Genomic DNA, 26798 nt, shown 5'->3' on the forward strand with positions numbered 1-26798 from the left:
TGCACTGAAGTTGGCAGAATTTCTTGAATGAGAAATCAGAAATTGGCCTGTAGCTTTAGGCCAAATGTCTGCATTCAGTAAACCAACTTGCTTTCTATTTTAATCCATTTTTCTCACTTGGTCAAGAGTGCAGGCCTCTGAAGATCTTAGGTGGAAATGGGAAAAGGCAATGATGGATTAGAGGAGAAGTTGAGGCAGCATGCAGCCTCTCAGTTCCGAGGAGAGGGGAAGAAGAGCAATTGCCCGGGGACTGCTGGCTGGCTGAGATGCAGACATGTCCTACTGTTGTCATTCATTTGATTCATATGTTGTTAAAATGGCTTCTGGAAAATGAGTGGGGGGAAAGGATCCAACAGTGATACCTTTCCCTGACATTAATCTTATTCAGCGCTAGCTCGCACTGTTTACAGCCAGAGAGAAAATACTACACGCTGTTTACAACTAATCGCCTCAGAGGTGATCATGGTGAATTTGTAGAAATGCGATGGCCAGCAATATTTTACATATTACGTCTCTATATACTTGTAATCTTGCATTTATATCACTTACAGAGCATCAGGTGAGATAAAAGGTTGTTATCTGTTATGTAATATAAAAAACATTGTCCTTTTGGTGTATTATTATCAGTATTAGAATTAATATCTGTTAGTGCAGAGAATATGTTTATAGTCGTCACTGCTTTGTTGTTAACAGTACAAAAGGTTTCTGCTGATCATTGTGCAATGCAGTTAATACTCTCCCTAACAATTCTATAAATGGCTCAAATATCAGCCAGCTGAAGCACACGATTGGAGAAGCACTTTCCATTATGTCATACAACATTGAGCCTGGCGTTCTCTTTCTCAGACTTGGCCACGACCTGCACCCCTCTGTTGATAAACAGGGATTAGTAGCTAACAGCCAGGGATTAGTCAGAGAATAGGCAACCCCCAGTGAACCATGTTATGTGTAAAACGCCTTAAAGTAGCCTGTTGACAGACAATAACACTCACACTCCATCTCGACAATTGGATACAGCTAACTGAGATGCGGGGTGGTTCAACACGTGACAAGTGCATTGGTCATCGCTGTAACCAAGCCGGGTCCTTTTGTCAAAGCTATACCAGGAGCTCATTGTATACATCATTAAAGATGCATTTGTTGTCACAGGCAGGTGTTTTTCCACAGACGTGGTATCTGTCTGTTTCTGAGAGAAAGCCACATGTGAGCCTACGCACTGTTAATCATGAAATGATAAGTTGAGTTATTGATTAGTCAATTGACAGAAAATCACTGACAGTTATCACTTGATTGTTTAATTCATGCATCAAATGAAATGGCAAATAGTGCTGAATAGATATTATTATCAGTTAAATATTTTTATGGAGGTTGCACGTTTGTTGTTTGTCTTGGAAAGAGTTGTTCAGCTAACCATCTCACCTCAATATTCATTTAGCGGCTTTTGATTATCCGGTTCAGTAAGAACTTGGCAAACCCTATGTGCTGATGGAGATTATCATAAACAACTAGTTAAGTGGAAATTGTCTCAACTAAATATCTTTGTGTTTTGGCAATGAAACCATTAGCTAAATATAATTCTGATGGGAAAGGGCAGTTAGTTGCAGCCAAGAAAGTATGATGATCAGCAGCAAACAGTCTTCAAATGAATGACTTTGTTCACCATTTAAACACAACATGAGGTGTAAAGGTTCTTAAGATAGTTACAGACTACAGCATTAATCTTGGAAAAGTTGAGAAGTTGTGAATGTAATTAATCATCAACTGCTTAACCTTAACCTGGCAAGCTTCTTTTCTTCACATGTCCTCCTTTCTCCTCATGTCTGCTGGTGATACAGTCGTTTGCCTGTAACCTACTTCAGTCAAGTGTTTGTATTCTACCAGCGGCCTGGGCCCTCTATAAATAGGCCCTCCTGATTGATACTCGGTACAGTGAAACCTCGTAAGCCTTTGGCTGCCGCAGGGCAGAAATGACTTTCTTGCATCTGTGTCACTCGGCTTTAACACACCTGTCCCTGTCATGGTCTAATTTATCTCCCCCGCCTGTTTGTTAGGCAGCATCTAAGCAGCAGGAAGATGTTCATTGCCAGGCCTGAAAGACCATTCAAGTTCATTCATATTTCCCCCTGAGATAGCATCTAATCAGGTTTGATGTATTTAATGTTCAATATGAAAGAATAGCATCTCGGGCCCACTGTAATTATGTATTTCTGGATATTTATATGAGTGAAGTCATTTTACAAGTGTTGCAAATGAATCCACATTTTCTTAATAAATATAACACAGTCATATAATCTGTGAAATGTTTACTCAGCTTTTCTAATCACTTGGCTTTGTGTAGGTCTTTACTGGAATAAAAAAAAAAACAGCAGTAGCAAGCAAAAGAAACTCAAACTCTTTCACCTGGCAATATAAGGAGAGCAGTACCATAATGCAAACTTCTTTGACAGCTGGTGTAGTCAGTTTCCAATAAAAACAAATTGGAAATGCCCATGTCCAAGTGTTTATTGCTGATTTGATCATTGAAAATCTGCCTTGACAGGCAGTGCTAAAGATCAGCTCAGGACATCCCTAATAAAATCTATTATAAAACCTTACCTTGAGTCTAATGCAACATTTTGCCATAACAAATATGTCATGTGACATGTTTGTGACATGTCTATCACAAGGTGTGAGTATGGTCCCAGATGGCTGAAACAACCTGTCACTGTGGGAAGAAATAGAAATAAGACTGAAGTCCTACTGGGAGCGTAAGTGTATGCCATCCAACAGTGCACCTGTCTGCAGACTGATCCCAAATGACAAAATTGCAATTATAACTTAACCGCCTGTTGTTGGATTAGGCTATGTTTCAGGATCGCACAATAGAAGAATATCATAATGTATCTGTGGACATGGCATTTTGTGATTTACATTTAGACAGAATTAACTGTATGGCTGTCAGTTGTTCAGTGGTATTGGGGAGATATTTGTCATTGACAGTTGCTAAATGAGGTTGTGATGTTAAATGAGCAGCAGTCGTAGTAAAAACAATCCATTAGGAAGTAAAAGTTCAGGTTGCTGTAATATTGATTAAGTATTCAAAACAGGATGTAGTCTTTATACAATAGAATGTCGTGGAGTGATACATATACGTTTGTTTTGCTGTGAGTGCCTCTCGCTTGATCGAGTGCTTTTTCTTTTAACCTTTGCTTAAGCTTTAATTGTAGCTCTTCCTCTTTGAGAATACATATTTGCTATGCACTCCTGAGTCAGACCAAAATGAATAATTAAATGATGGTGAGTTTGCAACCTCATTAGGAAGGCAAATCACCAACCCGGTAATAGAAGAGATAGGCTGGCTTGTGTGTGTCTCCTCTATCTGTCCAGTACTCTGATCTACATGCTTACACAAATGGAAAGCTCTTTCCTGTTCCTGGACTTATGTTGGCAAAAGTTTAGCAAGAGCCTACAAACTAAGCAGGAGAAACTAAAATGCAAGGTGTCATCATGTGAAATGGCAGATTTGCCATTAAAATGAAAATCACTCTGGGAGGCTTTGAGACAGTAATTCCTGCCTTGTGGGGGATTGTAATGCTGCTTCCATTTGAATATTCTCCAAGTTTTGCCTGTTTATGTGCCCGTGATGCCAATATCCTGCAGTTGAGTCTGTAAAACTAGTGAGCGATATTAGATGCAGTGAATGTAGAAACAACCTTTAAAGCTCAGCAATGCAGGCCACTGTAGCCAAGAGGGACATCTGTGAGCAGATACATGGTGGAAGGTGAAGAAGGGAAGACTGTGAGAGAGACATTTGAGACAATGGAGAGGATGAGAGAGAAAGGGTAGAGTAATTAGCGGGAGAAACAGTGGAAGGAATAGATAAGGATGGTGCATGTACAGGGATAGACGCAGAGACAGATGGCTGAAGGTGGAAGCTCTGTCCGTAATGGCAGAGGAAAGTTACATTTTACAGCTTGATGCTGGCAGGCTGCGACAGAATGAAAAAAACCTGCTCCTCTGAGACACAAGCAGAATTCTGTTATACAGACTGGAATCTGCCGCAGCTGTTTTGATAAACCTGGACATGTTCAGTAGTAACTTAACTACAACAATACCCTTTTATATTAGCCTCTCCTGAAACATTAATAAAAAGAAGTAAATCCATACTTCAGTTATTTACCCTAATATATTAAACCAATTAGCTTTATTTAAACATAGGGCTGGGTATCAGACCTAAAATATGTCCATAATACAGAGTATCAAAAGCCTTAAAGTACCAATAGCTGATACTGAATTCTTACTCATATTCATACTCTTCTCTTCACTGATTTGTGACTACTTAGGCACTGTGTGCTAAATGTTAATGTCATGCTAACATGCTCACAGTGACAATGTTAAAATGCTAATGTTTAGCAGGTATAATGTTCACAGTGTTCACATTAGATTAGTTTGTTGTCATGCCAACATTTGCAAATTAGCACTAAACACAAAGTGCGGCTGAGGCTGACTTGAATGTCTTTCGTTTGCAGGTGTTTGGTCATAAACTAAAGTAGTGTACAAATTAAAATTTTGACCTGATGATGGTGCTAGTTGAAAAGTCAAGAGATCACCAAAGTGATTACAATTCATCCTTTTGGTAACATAAATGTCTTTACAAGTTTCAGGGTAATCCATCAAATTGTTGTCTATATTCAACTAAAAACAAATGTGAAACCATTGGTGGCTTTATCCTCTGGGAGTCATGAATGTCTGTACAAAATTACCATGTACTCCATCTAATAGTTGATGGACTGACCAATACCACTGCAGGAGCTACACTGCAAGTATGGCTTAAAAGGGTTTTATAGAAGTAGGGTGCTGAAAGATATACTGTGTTGCTATCAGTATGGAAATTATTGGTAATATTAGCAAAAAGAAAATGTAATGCTACTGAGCCCTTTAGTATATAGTTTATAGTTTAATCTATACTGTATGTCCAATAGTCAGACTGTTCTATAGTTCATCAGTTTCCTTTGACCTTGGACAATTACATTTCTAATGCTGTCATAGAACTAACTGTGGAGGAAAGCTCACTTTGTAATCTTTATGTTATAGTGAAGGTCCCTTTCTCGCCGTACTGCAGGAAATTGGTGTCTTATTAGCCCCTTGGTGGCACTGACCCAATCCAGAATATTCTTTTTAAATGGCACTTCTGGGTTTTTCTCACTTTCACAGAGAACAAGGACTGGGAATGTCTCAACACATTAAGGGCAACCTCTATATTTGCTACCCCTAATGGTGCTCGTCCCATTTGTTCTCACTTGGGGGGTAAAACAAGGAGTATCAGCACTCCCAATGGACGAGGTCAATCCTTCTTAAGTAACTGCTGTAGTTTGTGCATGTCAGTCCGTCGACAGATGCGTACCCTGCAGAAATTAGGTCAACAAACCACACCAGACCTCCTGCAAGAAACCAAACAAAATGAGGTCATGGAAAAGAGAAGGCTCTCAGCTGGCCTGCAGAGCTTTTTAGCATGGCACAATATATGCTTTGTTATGACAGTTAACTCCATCTTAACACTAACAGAGTCACTCTCCAGAATAAATTGTCGGCATGAGTTCTTGCTGTGTGTTTGTTTGACATTATGGAACCTGCTTAAGTAACTCCTATTTTGGAGTAATAGTGCTAGGCCATTACACACTCTATCACTGTATCGCACAGGGCTTGATTGGTGCAAAATGTTGCAAAATCTTTATATTAGGAAAAAAAACACTGCTAGACCATCAAGTAGTGGTTTTATATTAATAACATTCAGTACATCAATCATATATCCAAACTCTGAGTGATCCACAGTTGTTTACAAAGACACATTGACTCCTTTCCAAGAACCACTGGTTGAGGGAATGGCACCTTTTTGTAAAACAGAGGACATTAGCCCACCACATAATCCCCTTGTGATGCATTTCCTCATACTTCTAGGAGTGCTTACTGGCAATCCACTTCTACTGATGAATTTCAAACATGATGGCCCCCCAGTAATTACAGCGCTAATGATCATTTGTACTGCATGGTGGTGGGTGTAATTTGCCCATTCCCATGGCAGCAACTAAGTTGTTTTATTTTTCTTCTCTTCAAGGCAGTCATTCAGTAAATAGCTTTTTGCAAGAGAGAATAGTGTTCTGCCCCCAGTGTTAAAAGGTTCAAAGGAAGCCTTCATGTACAGCTGCAGAGTAAGTGAATTAAAAGTTTGCTGATACAATGAGCATGTCATATTTTAGCTGCAGTATTTTTCTTTCCTGCCACATCTCAAGTCTTTATTCCACTATACAGCCTTTAGAAATGCACTGTTGTTTAAATGTCATTTTAGCTGTGGGATAATCTTATTCTCAGCAACACCATATAGCTGATACATTTGTATAATGACATTTCTGTAAAAAGATGACACTACCACAGAATGTATTTCACCATCTACAAAACAGATACTGAAGCTGCTACCTGTGAGGGATTTGTCAGGGAAAAAAAAAACAGTCCCAGCTTGTGTTGCAGAGTAAGCTAATTCTCCCACAGCAGTGGGAGTTGGCACTTTGATTGGCTCAGTGTGTCTTTGCTCTGGGCTAGTTAATAATACTGACAACCATACACCGAATCCTAATTGCTCCTTGGGGATTCTGAATGACTTAAGAAATGCTATAATGGCAACTGTGATTTGAATATTGAGCAAGATTATTTCATGCCACATCTACTGTATGTACTGGGCCTCCCATTTCGATTACTGTAGTAATGTGGAGCATACTAGGAGCAGGTTTCCCTTGTGAATGCCATTTCAATTATTGCACAGTGTAAAATATTTTATGGATGTTGGGGTTAAAATGGCTGAGTTGCAGTAAATTAAGTTTGAATATTTGCATTTACATCAACTGGGCACATTGATAATGAAATAATTACAATTGATTAACATCTTGTGTTCAGTAATGATGATATAAAGTTTTGAAATTACAAAAAAATAGCTAATAGTCCCCTTAAGATACTTTATGTCCTAAGAATCTGCAATTGAAGAGCTCTCATAAGATAACTGTGAAGAACATACAAAACAATTAGCCTCTTTCTTTGATCCTAAGCAGACTTTTTGTGAATACTGAATATTTTATGCAGAGTTAACATAAATTCAGCTTTGATACTTTTGGCAAATATTTTGTTTTATTTTTTTATTGTGACACTAAATGAAACCATTCAGCTGCCTGAATGATCCCATGACTTCTCCTCTAGCGCCATCATGAGGTTGACATTGTTGCTTTTAAGTGAAATGTTCATGGTGCCCAGAGGATGAATCTTTATGAACAATGGTGAGTTTTCTAATAATGCTACCAGCAGGTCAAATCCTACACTTCAGAATCTTAAAGATGATTTAAGATGGATTGGCACAAAATATAATGATTTCCAGATTGGCTTTTCCTCTAGGTTGACATTTGTGGTTTTAAATGAAATGTCTTAAGATCTGTTTGATTGATTGTTGTAAAATGTAGTGCCAGTATTAATGCCCAGATATTAACAGATTTATTACTATGACACAACCTACTCTACTGATTAATCAACATTTTAGTGCACTGACATGCTAACTACACTCTTGTAGTTTTGAATATAAGATGGTGAATATGGTAAACAATTTACCTGCTAAAATCAGTATAACATTGTCATTGTGAACATGTTAGCTGTGTTAATGTTCACATTTAGCACAAGGCACCACTGTAAAAGCCACTCGCATTGCTGTAGACACTTGGTCTTGTTAAAATAAAGAATTGAGATGACATTGTAATGAGCTTTCCTGCAAGTGCTGTTAACCCTGACTTGTCCTGTCAGACAGGGTTCAGTCTGGTTGAGTTTTTGATCTGTGTTCTACTGTGTAATTCTGCCTTCACTCCTTTGTTAGTGCTCCCTCACTTGCTACAGTCTCTGCATGGTCCATAACAATGGCTGCTAGTGGACCTCTGTGGTTTAGCTCTGAATTATGAAATAAAAAGCAGCCACACAGCAGTAAACCCAGTCTCCTGCCTCATATTTTTCTACCCTCCATCTAAGCTCAGGGCTGCTTCTGCCACATTATTAGGGAGCCAACTAAAGGTGGCCTTGGTGAATTTGCCCCAGCACACTATAGCTCTTATCAATGATTTAGTGTCTCAGGGTTAATGTTCACACTCAATCCAAATGCTCAGTCTATCCTTTGGTTCAGTGATTTTAGGTTTTGTGGAAAAATCCTTTTTTTTTTTCAAGGACTTTACAAGGGGAAAGAAGTCAAATAAAGCAGGGACAACATTTTCCTGGCTGTGCTCAAAATGATATAAATCCTGTGCATGTGCAGTGGTCTCTCCTGGCTTTCATCAGCATGTTAACAAGGACTCTACCCCTTATTGGCTCTGCTTAGGATCACATTCAGTGCTCCTGAGAGATTGAAAGAAGGCAGATTGGCTCTTACTCATAGAGATTTACATAACAAACTCCCATATGATTATCATATACAACTAGAGTTGTGCAGTTATTTGAAAATGTATCAAAGTAACCGTATTTAAAACAAGCATATTCAAATCTTGAGAGACGTTTCTGTTTCCCTGAGAAAATCTTCTGCTGCTTGTTAAAACAGTCTTAATCTGTATGCAGAGTGCCCGGCCAGCATATCAAGATCGATGCCCTAGGAAAATATGTGATTTTATTCAAACCCAAGATTTGCATCTAATTCCACACCATCACCAACATTTTTGAGCATTTCCTGAGCTGGAAATGAAAAATATGGAGATAAAGCTGTGTCCTCATGTATCGCAACTCATCACATTTTCAGTCCTGAGAAAAAGAAATATATTGTTTTTGTGTCAATGTCATATAGCTATAGAGTCAGTCCAGACCTTCAGTATGTTTATAATTTGTCTGATTTTTTTTTTTTTTAATTTGTGTTAGCTTACAATCATTTCCAAACAGGATTTCTAGTATATATCCATCCTTGGAATACATTTTTGAATTGGCAGATAACCTTGACAAGACCTGGTGTTCCTAACAATATGACCTAATTGTGACCAATAAATTGATATCTGAAACAGGAGTGATCTTGCTGACAGAAGTGAGTAAATGGACTGGACCAACTCCATTTCAAACAGGAGCAGCACTCTACAGTATAAACCCATAATTTAAATGCCATCTACATTTCCCTGGCGACACAGTCTGCTCCCTTTTCCCCATTCAGTCACCTGCAGAAAATAGTTTGAGATTCATGATGTCTATGTCTTTAGTGTGCCATCATATTCAAAGACCCAGCCGGCCTGGGGAATAGTAAATATGGGGGACTGACACTCTCCAGATCATTATTGTTTTTGCTCTCTGTGAGAACGAATGCTGACCCCTCACTCAATCAAACTGAATGATGAAGCTGAGGTGGAAGGGAGGAAGTTCATTATTGTCCCTGGGCTTGATGTGTTCATTACTCAGATATATTGTGATTTCCCTCTTCTTTACTCATTTTTCATTCTCTCTTCCCTCTTCTCATCACCCTTCAGTATCAGAAATATGCTTAGACCGACCTTAAATGCCACAAGAGATCCCATGATGCCCCTAAAATCTAAGAGAGGGGGGAAAAAATCTGCAACCAAAATTTTAGGAATTGGTTAATATAAAACAAGGACAAAAAGCTGCTATTAGTCTTCTTAGTGCAGTGGCTCTTAACAACTAGTGCTCCTGGCTATGCAATGTAGGAGTTGTAGTCATCAGGCTTTCTTGTATTCTTATTTTCTCCTTTTTACTGTTCTACTAACGAATGGAGGTCTCTTGGTTTTCTGATCTAGCCTATAATCTCTGTGGTGCTGTTAGGAAATCTATTTCCTTACAATGTACTGTACGGTTAATTTAATTATTAATTAATTTAGTTTATTTAAACACTGCACAGCTATTTTACTATAAAACCTGGTGCTCTGCTGCTTGTTTTTAAGTATATGTTGCTAGATTCTCTGCAGTATGGGTGACTTATTTTGTTAGCAGACTATGGTGATTGAATTATGGGCTCTATAATGGGAATCATGAATGTCAGTACACAGTAGCCAATTGTAGAAATATTTTACACAAATATACATGCAAATGTGTGATTGGACTCATTGTGTATGTATGTATGTATGTATGTATGAGGTGTCAAACAATTCAGAAAGTAATGTCAAACACCTCACTATAGTGCTTAATTAAAACCTCTGAGATTTGATCAAACCTCTGTACGCTAACAATCTACATGGCATTGGTTGATTCATATAGATGCAGCGTTCACACTAATTGACAGGGCACGTATATGTAATGTACGCTACCTCTGACTTAGTGTACCATATGCCACACCTACCTGTACATATAATCTCACATGCACACAGCCATAGCAGGTGCGCAGAGAGGTTACTGTTCCTTAGTTGGCTGAATTGTTTAACACCTCATATGTGTGTGGACAGGTTAGAGCTGTAACCTATTATTTTGTTTGTATTTATTGATTAAATAATTGTCTTGTTTTAAAAGTCCTGGTGACACATTCAGATTAATCTGGGCAACAGTCATGATATTCATATAAAGAAAAGCATCAAATCTGCAAATTTCAGAGGCTAGAATGAGAGAATGTTTGGCATTGTAGCTTGAATAATAAAAGATTATAATAAAAATTATTATTATATTTTAGTTTCTCTTGATCAGCTAATCATTTTATTGACTGTTTTTTTAACTCCAGTGGATTTACTCACAATCTTAATTTCAGTCCTGTACATTTGTATTCTATGAATAATCTAAGGCCTCTGTCTCTGTTTTGGCCATTATTATTTGTATAACGCGGTCCCTGGTGGCTGAGATTGGCTCTGGCCATTATACATATTTAGATCATGTAACAAGGAGTGATTGCACAAGCACTTAGTTTCTTCCAGAATACAGCTTTTTTCGTTATTCTGTAGAACTTTATACTGCTTTAGCATATGTGCTAACAAGACACCTCATCTGTTAAACGGTGCTCACCGATACTAAACGCTGCTATCCACTGGGTGAAACATTAGTGCCACCATTCAGTGATGTTCACCGTCGGGTCATCTGCATGCATTATCAAACTGCGGGAGCCCCATGCATTACCTTCTTTGCCCTCACATTATAAGTTATACAGCATCCTTGGCTGCTTGATAAGCCCACCAATTAGAAGAAGGTCACCTGCCCTGCTAACAAATGTAGGCAGCACTGTCTTTGGTTCAGAGCCAAAGGTGGAGAACTGCCTTTCTTTAAGTGCTTAAAATGCAAAATGCAGGTGATGACAATATACTGAGTCTGACATTTTCAACTCTGATTTGTGGTCCCAACTCTGACACACTGGCACTCTGGTATGTGCTTTAAGAAGTCTTATTAAAATTCATACAACTTTTATGTCCTTCCAGCACTTTATTTATCATGATCCCATTATGGCAGTCTAGCATACACTCTGTTGGCAGTACTAGAGAGTAAGCATGAAGGACATTGTTCAGTGGAGGGATAATGAGGTGTTAGACCCCATAAAGATTTTGAGAAAGCTTCAAGCTAAATTCAAAGCGGCTATCATAACCGGTCTGTGTTTGAAAGCATATCAAAAGAAATGGCTGAACGGGATCACAGGTGGATGTGGCTGCAATGCCACTGCAACTTTTCAGAGTGGTTTTAGATACTGGCCACACTGAAATCATAATGTGTGTGGAGAAAAAAAACAGCTCAACAATATATCAGAATCGAGCATTAAGGCTTGCAGTGTGAAAGTAGCTTTTGTCAGCAGGCATTAATACAAGACCTAATGCCCCTTGAAAAAGAGCCAGAAGTCAATTTTTACCATTTCAGAGCCTGCAATTAAAATGCAAGCAGGAATAAATAAAGCATTCATCTTTGAAATGGAGGCTCATCCTGTTTGGGGCTAAAGTTAAATCTGAAAATAAGAGTTTTCCATTACATGCCCCTTCTCAACTGTATGTGAATGGACATACAGAGCGAGTCGCCCTTATCAGTGTCTCGTTCCACAGCTTTCATCTCCCCAAATAGCCCCGGTCAGATACCTGAGTGTAGATAAAACGTCGCCTGTGGAGGAGGAGTAATGATAGAGATATACAGTAATGTGTTGTCTTCACTGGGAAGACAGTGAGATAGCATTTCAGGTTTCACTCTGCCGCTAGAAGTATCCCATCAGCAGATTTATAATGAAGGGGATTAAATCAGTTTTCCGTAATGACCTTTTCAAAACAGGTTCTGCCTAATAAAGAATGGTAATGAATGCCAATGAAGAGTGACTGCAGTGGACATCTTGATAAGCATTTAGGCAGAGCTCAATTTTGTACCTGCCATATGTTCAGTTTGACAATCCATCATTCTGTTGTAATGCAGAATATAATCAGAGTGGTCTGTAAAGTGCATACAAAGCAGGGAAATGGATTTTAATGTGAGTAGGCATCCCATGTGCTTTTCTGCAGCACCCTTAGGGAGCAGTTGTGCTAACATTAGTACACTGATGTCATAAGCAATTCATTATTGTCTTCAGATATCGACCTGGCTCTTATCTGCAGTGACACCTTGCATTGTCACAGCTACTGTTAACCTTGTGTTTCAGAAAAGCACTGAATTGTTTCACTTGACTCGCAACTGTTATTCCCCTCAAAGAAGCTGATGGCCTCCTTTATCACCTTGTTTAGGGCATTATCACACTATTACGCTTGTGTTACCAGTGATGGAAGGTGTTTTTTTTCCCAAAAGGTGATATGTGTGGAACATGGAAGTGTGCAAGTGGAGGTGAACTTTCATTTTTGCTGCAGTACTGTACAGCTACAAAATCAGAATGCCATGACTTAATGTCATCACTAAAATACATTAAAACACTGAGTAATTTAGTATTAATTTCCTATATTTGTTAGCAAGTTAATGGAATGGCTTAAGCTGAGATTGTTTTCTTCCAGGCACTTCAGCTCCATTAATCCTTTAATGATTTAAATTTAATGGTCTCTTCTGGGTTTTGAATGACGCGTCAATATTTATTGCTGAAACTGCACACTTAACAACAGTACACTTAAGTGTAGTGCTTAGTTTGTATGCATCTTTTCTCTGCACTGTTGACCACCTATTCTTCAGAGCCTCTTCCATCTATTTCATTTTCTATTTAGATTAGATTATATTCAGAAAAATAATTGTGTTACAATTTTGATTTTCAACCAAAAAAAAAAAAACATCTGCTGATTTCACACACTTTTTTGTTGATTGATTTGATAATATTCAGATATTCGTTCACTCACTGGGTATTCAGGTTTTTTTTTCCTTTCTCCCTAGATGTGTAATGTCATTAAAGATGAACTGCTGCACACCAGCAACCATGTTGGCACAGCAAGCGGGAAAACTCCATTAGTTGTTGTTTGACCATGTAAAAAACAGAAACCATACTAGCTAGCAAATGTAGCTTAGCTAGTATCTGTTGTCCAGTTGCCATGATGCTGCTTTTATTGGTGTTTAAACAAGATTGTTATACACGACAATAACATGCACTTACTTTGCTCAGAAAATAGTTGCAACTGATCCGAACAGTAAAAATAAAACATAAGGAGCAAATGGGAACATCTGGGGTTGAGGCAGTTATTCATATAAGAAACGTGGAATAGGCCAGCCTAAAGCAGCACAATACCATCTCAGCCGAGAACGTAGAAATGTCTGACTCAGTCCTTCCCCGGTTGTGTTCAATGATCCATTTTGCCAGAATATTAACTTAATCCTGTGTTTCAGAGGGCTGTTTGTCATCTCTAGGCTCAAGGACCTCCTCAAACGTTTTCTTTCAAATATGTTCTTAACAAATCAGCTAACCTTTTTCTTAATGGTCGCATCTGTGTGCCTCTTCTCTCCATAAAGGTTACTATAGCAGCCGTTTGACTTGATAGCTTTAGAGTGTCCTGCATCTCCTGAGGCAGGGCTCTTCTCTTTGTTCTCTACTGGTTGCACAATCCAGACTCAGTGTTTAAAGCCATTTAGTGTAGAAACCCATAGTTTTACATTTTCGACCACTGACTTAAAAAAAAAAAACCCAAACAATTCTTTGGACAGCTGGTGAGATTTGACAACAGTTTGACAACTGGTTTACAACAGTTGAGCATTTTTAGACTTTTGGCAGCCATATCATGCCTTCAAGCAAAACTATAAGCTTCATGTTTACAAGAGAGAGGTGCTCACATGCCTTGACTTTATTGGGTTCACCCTGACAGAAAGTACAAGCAAGACATAAAAGAGAAACCCCACAACTGACTAATCTGTTACTTTACAAGTTTTTTTCTTTTCTTACAGCAGTACTTAAATGTTGATAACGTCATTATAGGAGGGTCATTTAAGGTCAAGTGCTGAGAAATGTGTTTAATTCTTCTTGCTTCATCTTGCAGCATTTGATCCAGGTTTTTTTTCTGCCTCTGTTGAAGTGAATACAGATTCAGAAATCATTGCTAAAGCACATTCTGTGCATTTTTCAAGATGTTTTTTATTTATTTATGTGTAATTTGGTTTTGTGACTGTCTGCCTCTGCTGTGAGAATGTCCCATTTTACTGTCATTGTGCATGTTTGGCAATGATGCATCATATCACCACCTTATTTTTGAGGCTCATGAAATTGTGTATTCAGTAAGAAACTCTGGGCATAGAGCCCAGACTTAACTGTTCAATTTGAAATTGAATGCATCACTGTGAGTCTACAGTATATCTACTGTTTCCAGTTTATTTCTCCTCTCACTGTTGAAATCAACTGCAGTAGAAATGGTAATGCAGGATATCTCTGAGGATTTATTCCTTTATAAACCAGTAAACACAACTGATACTGCAGTTATAGTCCCCTCCCAGCTTTCTGTGTACTCAGCAGAATCTCGTGTCGTAGTGTGGTGACTCGTGTTGATGAGATTTTGTTTTATTGCATGTTTTTTAGAAAATGGTGGTGCTTGGTTGTTTAACAAATGCTCATTTGTATGTTTTCCTTTGTGATCATGGCAGTGTTGCATTTGCTCTAAGCTGCCAAATAAACTCTTTACACTCACCCATGGAACAATGGTGGAAATGTGTCTGTGCACACTAAGATAATCATTTTCATATGTAAAATAAAACATCAACTCTGTTTTATACAGTTTTTGAAATCAAATGGTTCTGGATCATTAGTCAATTGGACAATTTCCTGACACTTTATAGACTGAATGATTCATCAGTTCATAAAGAAAATGATTGTTAGATGAATATATAATATAAGGAATCATTAGTTGCAGCCATAATTTGAGATTATAAAGAAATGGTTCTAGATAAAAAAAACAAAAACAAATAGAGTGTGACATCCATTCGTTGGTGTGCACCCATTGCTTATTTACTTTGACTTCTGTTCCCTTAGAGGTTCTCATACTGTGCTGATGGCATGTTGGCGTTTGCTTTGTTTACCAAAACTCAGCTAAGCTGGCTGTAGGTACTGAATACTGCAGATATTGCTGCTTGCTTATCCCTGTGCACGCTCCTCTTCAGAGATATGTTCAGGTACTCACTGCTTGTCTAATGACAGCCCGCAGAAACTGCACCTGCAGGGTTTGACGAGGCAGACCTCTGTAGCTCTGCTGTTAATGAGGCTTCTTGTTTTGTCTATTTGTAGAAATAACAGTTTAATCATCTCCATTAGTTTTATTAATTTTATTAATATTAATTAGAAAATAGAATCAATCCTCCTAAAATAAAACACTTAATAATTCAGGAGTCATCCACAGCCTGTACAAATAAATTGTAGTGAGGGATTGATGAGAGGATAAAAATACACCTACTTTACATTCACTCAGTACAAGCACAGTCTATTAGCATGTTCTGTCCTTTAGGTGCATAACCCTGACAAGAAATCCCCAAAAAGCTGAAAGGTTGCATAATTTAGATTAGTATTTTTTTGTATATATTGTACCAACCTGGCATGTGTGAGTGAGACTGTGGATGGGATGGCTATCTGGCAACAGAGAGTGTCCTGATCCACTACAACAACTTCCAGGACCTTTTTCTGGATATTGTCAAGCAGTCCGAGGTGAGTAGGTGGAGTGAAGCACACTCCACTGCAGACGGGTACTTTATAGATTGTGGCTCAGCTCTTGATGTTCAATTTAGTGGCCACTTTCCCCAAAGCTCCCACTTTCTGACCTGCCCTGATGGAGATGTATCATGCACTTTCACTTTAGAGATTCAAAGGTGGTTTTCCATTTGTCTCTCCAGATGTGCTTTGTGTCACAGTAGAGGCAGCATCTCTGTAAATTTATGACTTCTATCTTCCGGCTTGTGTGTTTAATCGCAGACTTTTTTACTGCTGTTTAGCATGCATACATCTGGCAAAGGAAGTCTATGGTTGTAAATTGTGCCCCAACGTTTGATGACAAGCTACTCTTGGCAGTTTTCCAGCCAACAAAGCTGCATGAACGCAATAGGGGGAAAAAGCTCTTGGTGATAATGGTGGCTCTCACCCCTGGGCACCTGCACTCAGAGTTTTCTAGATGGATCAATATATCTGTCAACCTCTCCCTGAGTGGAGCCTATTTCATGTTACTCCTGTCATTGCTCCAGGGTGCTACATGAAATGCCTGCTCCATCAAAGTCTGGAAAAGAAAGAAAAGTTTCTTTGGGACTTCATATTCTAGGTGATGTGGGAAATGCTGAAGGGTAAGAATTAGGGGAAATACACCTACACCTTGGATTCTGATTTGAAACTTTTGTGCTCAAGCAAAACATGGCAGATAATTTGCTTGCTATTCTTATTTTGCTTGTAAAGTGTTGAAAGGCAAAACACCAGAAGCGCCCGCTCACTCTGTATCTGTTCCCTTCAACTGAGCCCAACTTCAAAGAGGTTGTAAGGCCAAGTCGACGTTGTTAATATTATATGGTGCACAACTTTGATTTGAGCCCCCTCTCTGCAGGAACAGAGGTGAAATCAGTCCACACTTCATCAAGTAAACTCTTCTGGTAGACTCAAGGGTACTTAAGAACAGAGTGTCTAGCCAAATCATTCTGCGTCAAGGCTACGGTTACTTACACAATACTTTGATGCTCAGTTGCTGTAGAAATGAACTGGATTATTTTCAGTTGAAGAAGATAGTGTTTGAGTAGGATCCTAAAGGCTACAGATTGAGTAGTATAACTTAAAACTGGGCTGCTTTCACTTGAGACTTAAAATTGATGAAATTTAGATTGGCTTGAGATTTTTCACATTTTCTTAGCTGAAAAAGATACTAGAATTTTGCAGCTTTTTTCCATGGAAAATCATAGGTAAATCAGTATTGATTTAATGTTTTGATTCTTAATCAATATAAGACATTAGCAGTGCTTCACCTGCTGTTTTTAGTTATATTTTATTATTTCAAGTTTAATAGTAAAATATATGTTTATTCATGGACAGCCATGACAAAAAATCTCCCTGTAAAATGTTTAAAGAGCTACTTCTGTGCCTTTATACAAACCTGTTAAAAATATGACCCTTGTCTGTTCTCACTCGCACATGTTTTGTCTTAAGCCATCTACAATTTTCACCATTTATGTTTGTATTGACCTCAGCTTCCATATCACTTTTTACCTTGACCATACTCATTAAGGTAAACATCACTCATGTGGAGAGTTTTTCCTGACTGTATATGGACTTGGAATGTGGTGATTTGTTCCACACTTCACACTCAACAGGGGTGGGTGGGGAGAGGCCTTGAGAGTGATCTGTGAGTTACTTGTAGGCCTGTATGAAAAAAATCTGACTTTTAAAGTGCAGTGTTTACCATTCACATGGTGTACCTGAATTATGCTGTTTTGGTCAGTGTTCGTTTGCCAATCGCTCAAGTGAGCAGCATGCCATCTGTTCACCTCAGAAATAGTGAGGTGATGAACCTCACTAAACTCACTTTTTTGTGGACACTTTGTTGAGTTTGCATTGTGCGACCTGAAAGTACTCCAGTGTAGCTGCTCCCAGGCGCCTATATGGAAATGACAGACTGCAGGGGTGTGTTTGTTTATCAGAAACATGGATAGAAATGGAAACCAGGAGCTAGGCGACAGGTGATGGAGTGGCACAGATGTTAAAATTTAAGTGTTCTCAGGGGATCAGAGAGACGGTGGTGGTTGCAAAATATGGACTAAATGCAAGCATGTCTGCACACAGACGCAAATGCACACTTGGGGATAGCACGTGTAACCTGATTGTTTGTTGGTCTGTACAGCTGTCTTTAGCAACAACTGTAGCCACCATGTCCTAGGAGGAATGACTTAAACATCTGATTATGGCTTAAAAGGCTTCACAGCATCTAGTAAGTAAGGCTATTGTAGCATTACTTCACAAAGCTGAACAGCATTTTATCAACAAGTATATGTTAGACACAGAGTTCTAATCTAACTAACAATAATTAGCTGGCTAGCTATGATAAAATACGCTAGTGACAGTCGTCATTTCAGCCAGCAAAATTAGAGGTCCTTGGCTTTGACTGATAAGCTCGGTTTGCAGCTCCCTAAAAAAAATACCAAGAATTGATTCTGTTTCTCATTGCAAACTGCACAGAACAGCAAGCTGACCAGACTTACAACAGTAAGTAAGGGGGGCAAGACTTATTGAACGGTCAATTAAAAAGCATCCCCTCTTTAGAAAAATGAAGACTGAAAAACTAGTTTGAACGTGCTTGTTCATTTAAATTTGTCTGTCATGTCCCCTGCCAAAGTCTATGAAAGCAAGTCATGTCACAAAGGCACTGCTACGCCCCACAGGTACCTTGTAAATTATTCACCTAATTGAGACACTGTACTAGTTCTCTGTGCTGCTCTGACCCAGTAAGAAGTTTCATACAATACTTCAAGTCCTTGAAATCTTTGGTTTTCTCTAAGCCCACTTTTTATTCCTGCTTGTTGAACAGTCCCCCTTACTGCTCATTCCTGTGTGTGTATGTGTGCGTGTGTGCGTGTCGACAAGAACTCCAAGGTCAGAGTCTGCAGATACTCTACACAGAGCAGGATTCACCAAAATAGACCTGCCTTTCTGTCAAGTGACCTGTGGAAGCTCAGCCCTCTTTCAGAGCAGATTTAAACCCGATCTTTTTTTTTTTATACCTTTACCTGTCAGCCTGATGGATGTGTAATTATGAGGAAAAAATCCCTATCAGTGTTTTCTTGAGCAAACTCACCTCGGTAATCCGACTGGCAACAGTAAAATGTTTGAGTTAATGACAGGCTTTTCAGATGGGAAGGCTTGGCATTGATAGATGAGTGCAATTGAGGTACAGTGTGGGCTAATTAGGGGAGATGATGATGCACTTGACTAGTCCTAATGTCATCACAGACATTGGGCGTAGCCTGTCAGTCATTATTAATACTGACCTTGACATTTTGTTGTAGGAAATCTCACCCACCTGGGCTCTGCTGATTTTTCTCTCTCCCCTCCTTCTCTCTCTTGACTTTTTATTTTTACTGTGTATTTGTCATTCCCTTAACTAATTCCCTTATCTGTGTCTCAAGAGTCTATGGTGTACCATTAACACAGTCCATTACTGTCACTCATTGTTTTAACGTTCAATTACACATGATGCACCAGGCCCATAATGTGCTGTCATTGCTGATTCATTGACATGGACACTTTCCCCTTAATTCTCCTTTATTTCTATCCTCCTCCTCCTCCTCCTCCTCTATGTGTGCTTTCTATCTCTCTTCTTCTTCTTCTCCTCCTCCTCCTCTCGGGCCAATCAGGCCACACCTCCATGGCAACCGTCAGTGAGGGTAAAACATCCACAGATGGTGCTGAGTAGAGCGAGCAGCAGGCGCACTACGAGATCAAGTGTGGGAGTGTGTGTTTGTTTGTGTGTCTGAGAGAGACAGAGAGGGAGAGACTCATTGGATAACCACTGTATTGTGACGCCAACAGAGTAGTCTGTAGTAAGACAGAGGAAGAATAGAAGGGTGTTTGCTCCTAGGAGTTGCAGGAAAAGTCTGAAGAGAAGGAGTGAGTGTTGGAGGAAGGAAAAATAGACTGAGAGAAGCCCCCCCATCCACCCACCCACCCACCTTCCCCAGAGAGCAGGAGGTAAACCGCCGGTAAGCAAATATTAATGACCTGACAAAAGAGCACACAGCATCCCTGTGTTGATCAGACAGCCTAACCCTGGAACCGCGCAACACAAGAGCCTGGATACATATACACACTCAGCCACACACGCGCAAGACGAGCCCCCCGCGCTGCTTTCCACTCACTCATGATCGTCACTCCCACCACACGCAGACACAAGGGCCACGCTGATACAGCCAGAGGAGTGGAGGAGAGAAGAAGAAGAGGACACTTGCCCTGTTGTGGGACTTTGTCAAAGTAAAAGGTGTCACTGGATTTTTTTTTTTTTTTTAGCTTTATTTTTTCTTTTCTTTTTTACCCTTGAAATCAGAGTCCTCTTTTTGCGCTGACCTTTTCAAGCCCCCCTCCCCAAGGAGCAAAGATGAGCTGCAGGAAAAGGTGCAAGCGGGAGATCTTCAAATTCGCGCAGTACCTGTTCAGACTCATCACAGGCACGCTTAACACCGGTAAGGCTCCTGGTGGACTTTGAGATACGGATCTCACCCCCCTGTGTGTTTCCATTTGCGGTTGATTCTCATAAATCTGCAGAGATTCTTGTGTTGTCCTCTTGGCAGCAAACTTCTCCACATCCATGTTTTGATAAAATTTGATGTGACACATGAGCTCCTCTTAAGACACTTGCATACCATCAATGGCTCTCAGTATTTAGGTTTTGTGTACACTTATGCCTGCAGACCTAGCTTGAGAATTGTGAAGATTTCCAGTGTGGCTTGAATTTATTACCCGTTCTGTATCATAACTTGTGTGAGTATATGTGCATGTGTAAAAGGACACAGGGATGGACTATGTGTGGAGGCAAAGGTGAAATCATTAAAGTGAGAAAAAATTTAATCGAACAGCTTCTTCTGCATTAGCATGCAGATTTTATTGAAGGTATATAGTGACATTTCCTTGTTTAGCTCCGTTTAATCAGCTAACTTTTCCTTGTAGTGTGAGACAGCCAAAAATGCCACTCAGAAATAATTTGAAGCAATAATCTGAACGTGATTCCTCCTGAAATCCCCCCAGAAGCAGGTCGTTGCATACAGTGTACGCACACAGCATTATTCATCACTGTATCATGCTGCAAAGCGTAATAGAGTTTGGTTTCCCCTTTTTCTGCACACACCAAGAGCTTTTCTAATAAGACAGAATCAATGGGTTTAATAAGATTAAATCTTGGGATTATAGTGTATTACCAGCAGATTACTCCATGAAGGGTTCAATAAGGGATAAAGGTTACCAGTAGTAGCATGCGCCGATCACTGGCACATGTTGCCGGTGTACATCAAACTGGTGCTAAATATTACTTACATATGTCATGCAAACTGTGGTGTGACTATATTCTTGGTTCTTACAGCGTGGCTTTTTCATACTGGTGGACTGTACGGATGATGTGACTACATCAGTAGCATACATTGACACCCTTGCCTTGTGTGGCTCCTGTCTTGTTCTTGCATTAACTGAGCCTCGCTTTTGAGAAGGTTGTTGATTATCACGCTGAATGAGTGGCGCTAAACCCCAGAGAGGTGATACATGAACGTGCTAATGAATTCCAACATGCTCCTGAACATGTGAGACTTACAATATTTGTACTGGCTGTAGCTTCTTTCAATCCCTTTTTATATTTTGTAAAAAAAAAAAAAGACTTATCAGTTAACGGAAGGGATTTCAAATTAAGCTGTTCACAGAGAGAATATCTCCATACAGCCATGGCCTACTTTCCACAGTCTCCTTGACCTTAGAGACAGGGAGAACAAGTGGGAAGGATGGGAGGCAGCTATAGAAGTCGCTCCATCAATGGGATGCCCTATTAAAGGTGGAAACGACTTCAGCCTTCCAATCATATAGCTGAATATTTTCTCGTGGGAGATACAAAGACTGGAGAAGTCCATCCACAGTATCTGCTCAAAGGAATATACTGTTGGTTTCCATAGCTACCAGCAGGTCATTTTGGTCACATTGCAATTCCCACGTGGTTAAAACATGATTAGTGTATGTTCAGGAGTAATTTCCTTTACTGCCCTCAGAGCTGTGGTTGATAAAAAATGTAGCATTGTCTCATATTGCGCTAAAGGCAACAGTATTTGTTTGGGTGCAAAGTCCTGGTTTTTAACATTAGCATCAATCGCCATTAATTATTGATCATGTTAAATACAAGGCCGGATGTATTTCCCTTTGGACTAAGCTCAATTACTGCACATGTGCTGAGTTAGAGACACATTGTCTTTATTATTGACCACACTGACTGATATTAGTTTGACTGCTATTTTCTGAACCACAGGACAAATCCTTGAAACTATGAAAACAAACAAAGCTCTGAAAAGCCGCATTGTTTAGCTTCTCTGACCACTATTAACCATGTCAAAGTGCAAGTATGATGTTGGTGCATAATATCTGTATTTGGCACATAAAGTGTGGTTCAACTACAACTTAATTTCTAGAAAAAGACACATGTATAGAATTATAAAACCCATTACCAGTCATTCATTTGACAATTTCCACTTGAACTGATCCATTTCTCTATAAACACAGCGTATTAACTTATCTTACACAGCCTGTGCAGCAGATTAATATAAATTGAGTTTGACCAAAGTGAAGCTGGCTCGGCCACATTTAGGTGACCAGGGGAAGAGAATGATAGATGGAGTCAGTTAGCAGACCATGGGATTTTAATTGAGATGTTCATTGTCCTAGAACAGCCTCACAGTCATTGCTTTCATTGATCACCTAGTTGCCAAGACCAGCACAAACACATATTGTAGGTCGAGGGCAATGTGCGTGATGTAACAGGATAGGTCTGGGCGGATGATGTTGTATATCTCAACTGTAATGTCATGGGTGATTTTTTGCCACGCAGGCTCATTCTCAATATGGATCTGTCAACAAGGTGTATGTTAAAGGTCCAATTTGACATTATTCACTTTGTATACATAGCAGTAATGCTAGCCATGATATGTAGTGATAACAACAAAGAGAGTGAATTTGATGTCTTACTGTGCTTGCACAACTGTTTCAGATACACATCTGAAACAGTAGGCCACCATTTGTATTCATGCCACCACTGCTGCCCAGTAGGCCTTGAATTTTTCAGCTGTACAGGGAAAAGGAAAGAGGATGGGAAACAAATCACTGATGCAAAAGCTCCCAGGTTTTAGAATAGGTAGAAATCCAAACAGCAGTGTCAGCGGATATTGAATTTACAGAAAAGCAGAAACTTATTTGTTGCTCACACCAGGGGAAATCTTCATCTCCTCCAACATTTCCAACACTGCCTCTGTGACAGACGAGCAGCGAGAGCTCCTACCCCACCAGAGTATCCATCAGGATCATTTAGATGTCCTAAAGCTGGGTGATTTCCAGTTTCTCATTTCAAAGGACATGTTTTCAATGTACATTCATTATATAGTAGAGAGACGGTTTTCAACATGTCTTTTCCACTTCTATTCAGCTGAATTGCCTTGCTGTACACTCTAAATCTGCCATGCGCTCTGGATACTTTTTGGAATCTTTCTCTGCATCTTCACAGTTGGTTTCTTCCCTGAGTGTTTGGCTGTCAAGCGTCTCGGCTTCTGTAATGCATCATCCTCTTTTTCTCATCAGGACAGGCTCACATGCTCGTAACTGATTCCAAGCATATCGTTTGACATCACAGCACATGCCCCCTCAACCTCTCCTCGCAACTTTTTGTAACAAGCCTGGTAAAAGTTGTGCTTCGTAAGTTTTCTCTGCGCTATCAAAGCCTTGATGAGCCTCTGAGCATTTCAACCAGGCTGTATTGATTTCAAGTATTTTGACTCATCTTGTCAATGCAGTCATTTTGAGTTCAAGTGAGATTAATATTTTCCTTGGCTGTGTTCTTTTTAATGGAACAATCCTGACCGATTGCAGTGTCTCCAATTCAAATGATTATATATCAAGTGTGTGAGGCTGAAGTAAATGCCAAACAAGCATTTTTTTCTCCCCTCGACATGTTTTACTTTTATTGCTAAATCAGCTAAATGGGATTTTGTTTTGTTTGTTTCTTGACAATTCAAACACCACAGAATGCTGGTTCTGTGGTGTTTGTTTCCTTGAGGTATACATTCAGTTCATGCTCATAAGACAGTGACATAAAAATGCACTCCGTGACTTTTCAGCATGTACTTACGAGCACGTGTGGGGGCCTGCCCAATGACGCGAGGGCCCGTCTTTGTTTCCCTCTCTTTGGTTTCCTGATGGCTATTAGCAGGTCATGTTCCACCTGTCCCATGAGGACAGCACGTTCAAAGCCCATAATCCCTGACCAAACACTGAATATTTGATACCCACCGGCCACAGGCAGGTTGCAACGGCGTCCCCGGTCTGAATGGCGAGAGATCGGCTGTGGTTTGGAGTAGACAATGTAGTTGTGATGTGCAGTGAGTCGCTGCAAGTGTACACACATTTTGTATAAAATTGATGGACCTTTGCAACCTCTGCAGAGCTCATAAAAATATTAACGTGGAAGAAAATGACCAAGGGAGCATCCAATATTTTAGTTTAATTTTTGTTCTGCAGCTGGTTTAGAGCTTTTTACTGTAAATCTACTAAGTCAAAAGGCTCTTATTTTTTATGCCCTGCAATAAAGTAGTGAATTTATATGTAGCTGAACATTTCTCCCTTTGTGTTTGGACAGGCGCAACAATAGCAGATGGCTGCCCATGTTGCATAATGTTTCCTTTCACACCCAGTGAACTAACATGACATCTGTTTGATTCACCTGACAAGCATAGGTGTGTGGTACAGTCTGAAGTTTGGTGTTTGTGTTCATGCTGTGCAGGCGTTATTGCTTACTCACAGTTTGCATACGATCCTACAATGTATTTAAATCCCTATGTAAAAAATGCACTCCCAAAATCATCCACACTGTGAATATGGTCCCATTATTCCCTAAGTGTCCACCTAGTAAGTAAGGTTCTTTGACAAAATGACTGCAAACAAAAGCATTGGATGAAAGTCGATATCAGTTGACTTACAGATGCAGAGACAAAACATGGATACCGGTACACTTAAATGACCATCATCCTAAGGGTGGTGTTTGTTTAACTGTGTGGAGTCTTTGTACTCAAAACGTCCTTTGAGAACACTCTGAGAAAAGGATTCTGCACACCTTTACTCCTAATGAGGATCCACATTGTGTTATTGATGTCTAACACAGCCTGACTTGGAGCAACAGATTAGGATGTTGTTGTGATGCAGAACATCAAAGCATCTCTGCCAAGCCTCTTGCATAATGGAAAAAGAGGAGCAAGTATCAGTGTCATCTCGTAACGGCTTTCTTTTAACCTTGCACAATGACCTTTCACTATGACCCCTTTCCTAAGGTTCACTGCCTTCGGCGAGAGCAAACAGAAGACGTTTGACTGTGATGTCTTTATCCATATCAGCTTCCTAGCTGGCCCAGTTCACTGTCTCTTTGTTTCACGGTGTCCCAGCCTTCTTCTGGTTTCTGGTTTCTGCTGCTGTGTCACCGTCCAACACCAGAGCAGCACAGATTCCTTGGCTCATTTGGGCAGTACAGTGTGAGCATTATCAAAACTTACTGTTGATGTCCTACAGTGGCTAAACCTCAGCTTAGTCCACTCAGATCCTCCTTTGCCTGTCTGAAAATGAGTGACGGCCTGTCAAGACCTGTTTAAAAGTGCTGCAAGATAATCTAGCCCACTGTTATGTAAAAGAGGAGAGGGGGAGCGTTCACTGTAGTGGAAAATGAATGTCACCATCTAGTTCAGTCAACAACTCTTCGTAAAATCCAAGTGGAAATTTATTTGACCTGTCTATTATTTAGATCAGGACTGGGAAGGGGTTGCAAATGAAATATTACAAGGTTAAAGAAACAGTAACGTTAATGCTGGTCAATCAAACTCCTTTCTTGCTGTGGTTGCAGAGAAATCCCTCTGTCCCTCATCACTCCTTCAATTGGGTAACTTGTTATTAATCACTAGATTTAAAAGGAATAATTAGGTAATGATGAGCTTGTCATAGAAATGTCACCCTCTCAGTTGAAAAGAGTGATTAAAGCTTTGTGTGTCAAGGGACTCCTAGTCAGAATTTTTGTATACCGTACACTCTCAAATCTTCACCTTAGCCAACTCATTTACTGAAATGATTGTGTGTTTTTCGATTCTATCAAAAGAAGATGATGCAGCAGAGACACTACGAACCCTATTAAAGGGACTCTCACACTCAAATCCGAGCAGAAAAGGCTGGGTTATCTTGACTTTTAGTCTTGATTCAAACTGGCACAGCAACACAAGGGACTATGTTGATGGTAGGGCATGTTGTGTTCCTTGTGAGATGTAAAATATGATCCAGGAAGTACAGTTGTTGCAGATACAGGGTTTGCCTCATCAAATGCCAAAACACTGCACAGAGCCCTGCACTTTGGAACCTTTACTACGTTGTAGAACTGGCCACATTCAATGATAAATTACTGAAAAAAACACATGTACTCTGACACATGAGCAAAAGTTGTGGCTTTGTGCTGGTATTGATTGGCTCCACATCCACCATCACAACATCCATCAATCCCTTCACTTTCCTCAATGTAGAATTTGCATTCTACATTGGCCTGCAGTTATCCTCCGACACTGTCCATTTAAATTCACCCCTGCTAGCCCATGTAATCAGCTTTCCCATTTGCACTAATGTTTGTATACCAGAGTCCTTATAAGTGGAAAGAATGGTTGGGTTATTTTTAGTTGGGTGGGCATGGTTGAGCTGCTGTGTT

At 39.7% G+C, this 26798-nt stretch overlaps 2 protein-coding genes across 6 annotated transcripts in view; one reads left to right on the top strand and one right to left on the bottom strand.

Moving 5' to 3' along the window:
- rpl34 (ribosomal protein L34) overlaps positions 1-26798 on the bottom strand; it is a 750063-nt gene that overhangs the window by 546163 nt on the left and 177102 nt on the right. The gene's annotated exons all lie outside the window — the stretch shown is intronic.
- kcnip4a (potassium voltage-gated channel interacting protein 4a) overlaps positions 1-26798 on the top strand; it is a 120271-nt gene that overhangs the window by 19370 nt on the left and 74103 nt on the right. The window contains exon 1 of one of the 5 annotated variants that reach the window (XM_018690349.2): positions 19742-20514. The exons of the other annotated variants lie outside the window; for them this stretch is intronic. Within the exon in view, the coding sequence (XP_018545865.1) occupies positions 20430-20514 (85 nt within the window). The 5' untranslated portion in view covers positions 19742-20429. Of the gene's footprint in view, positions 1-19741; positions 20515-26798 lie in introns of those variants that run through there. 5 annotated transcript variants of the gene reach the window in all.

The sequence above is a fragment of the Lates calcarifer genome, linkage group LG15 (assembly GCF_001640805.2).
Source record: "Lates calcarifer isolate ASB-BC8 linkage group LG15, TLL_Latcal_v3, whole genome shotgun sequence".
NCBI classification, from domain to species: Eukaryota; Metazoa; Chordata; class Actinopteri; family Centropomidae; genus Lates; species Lates calcarifer.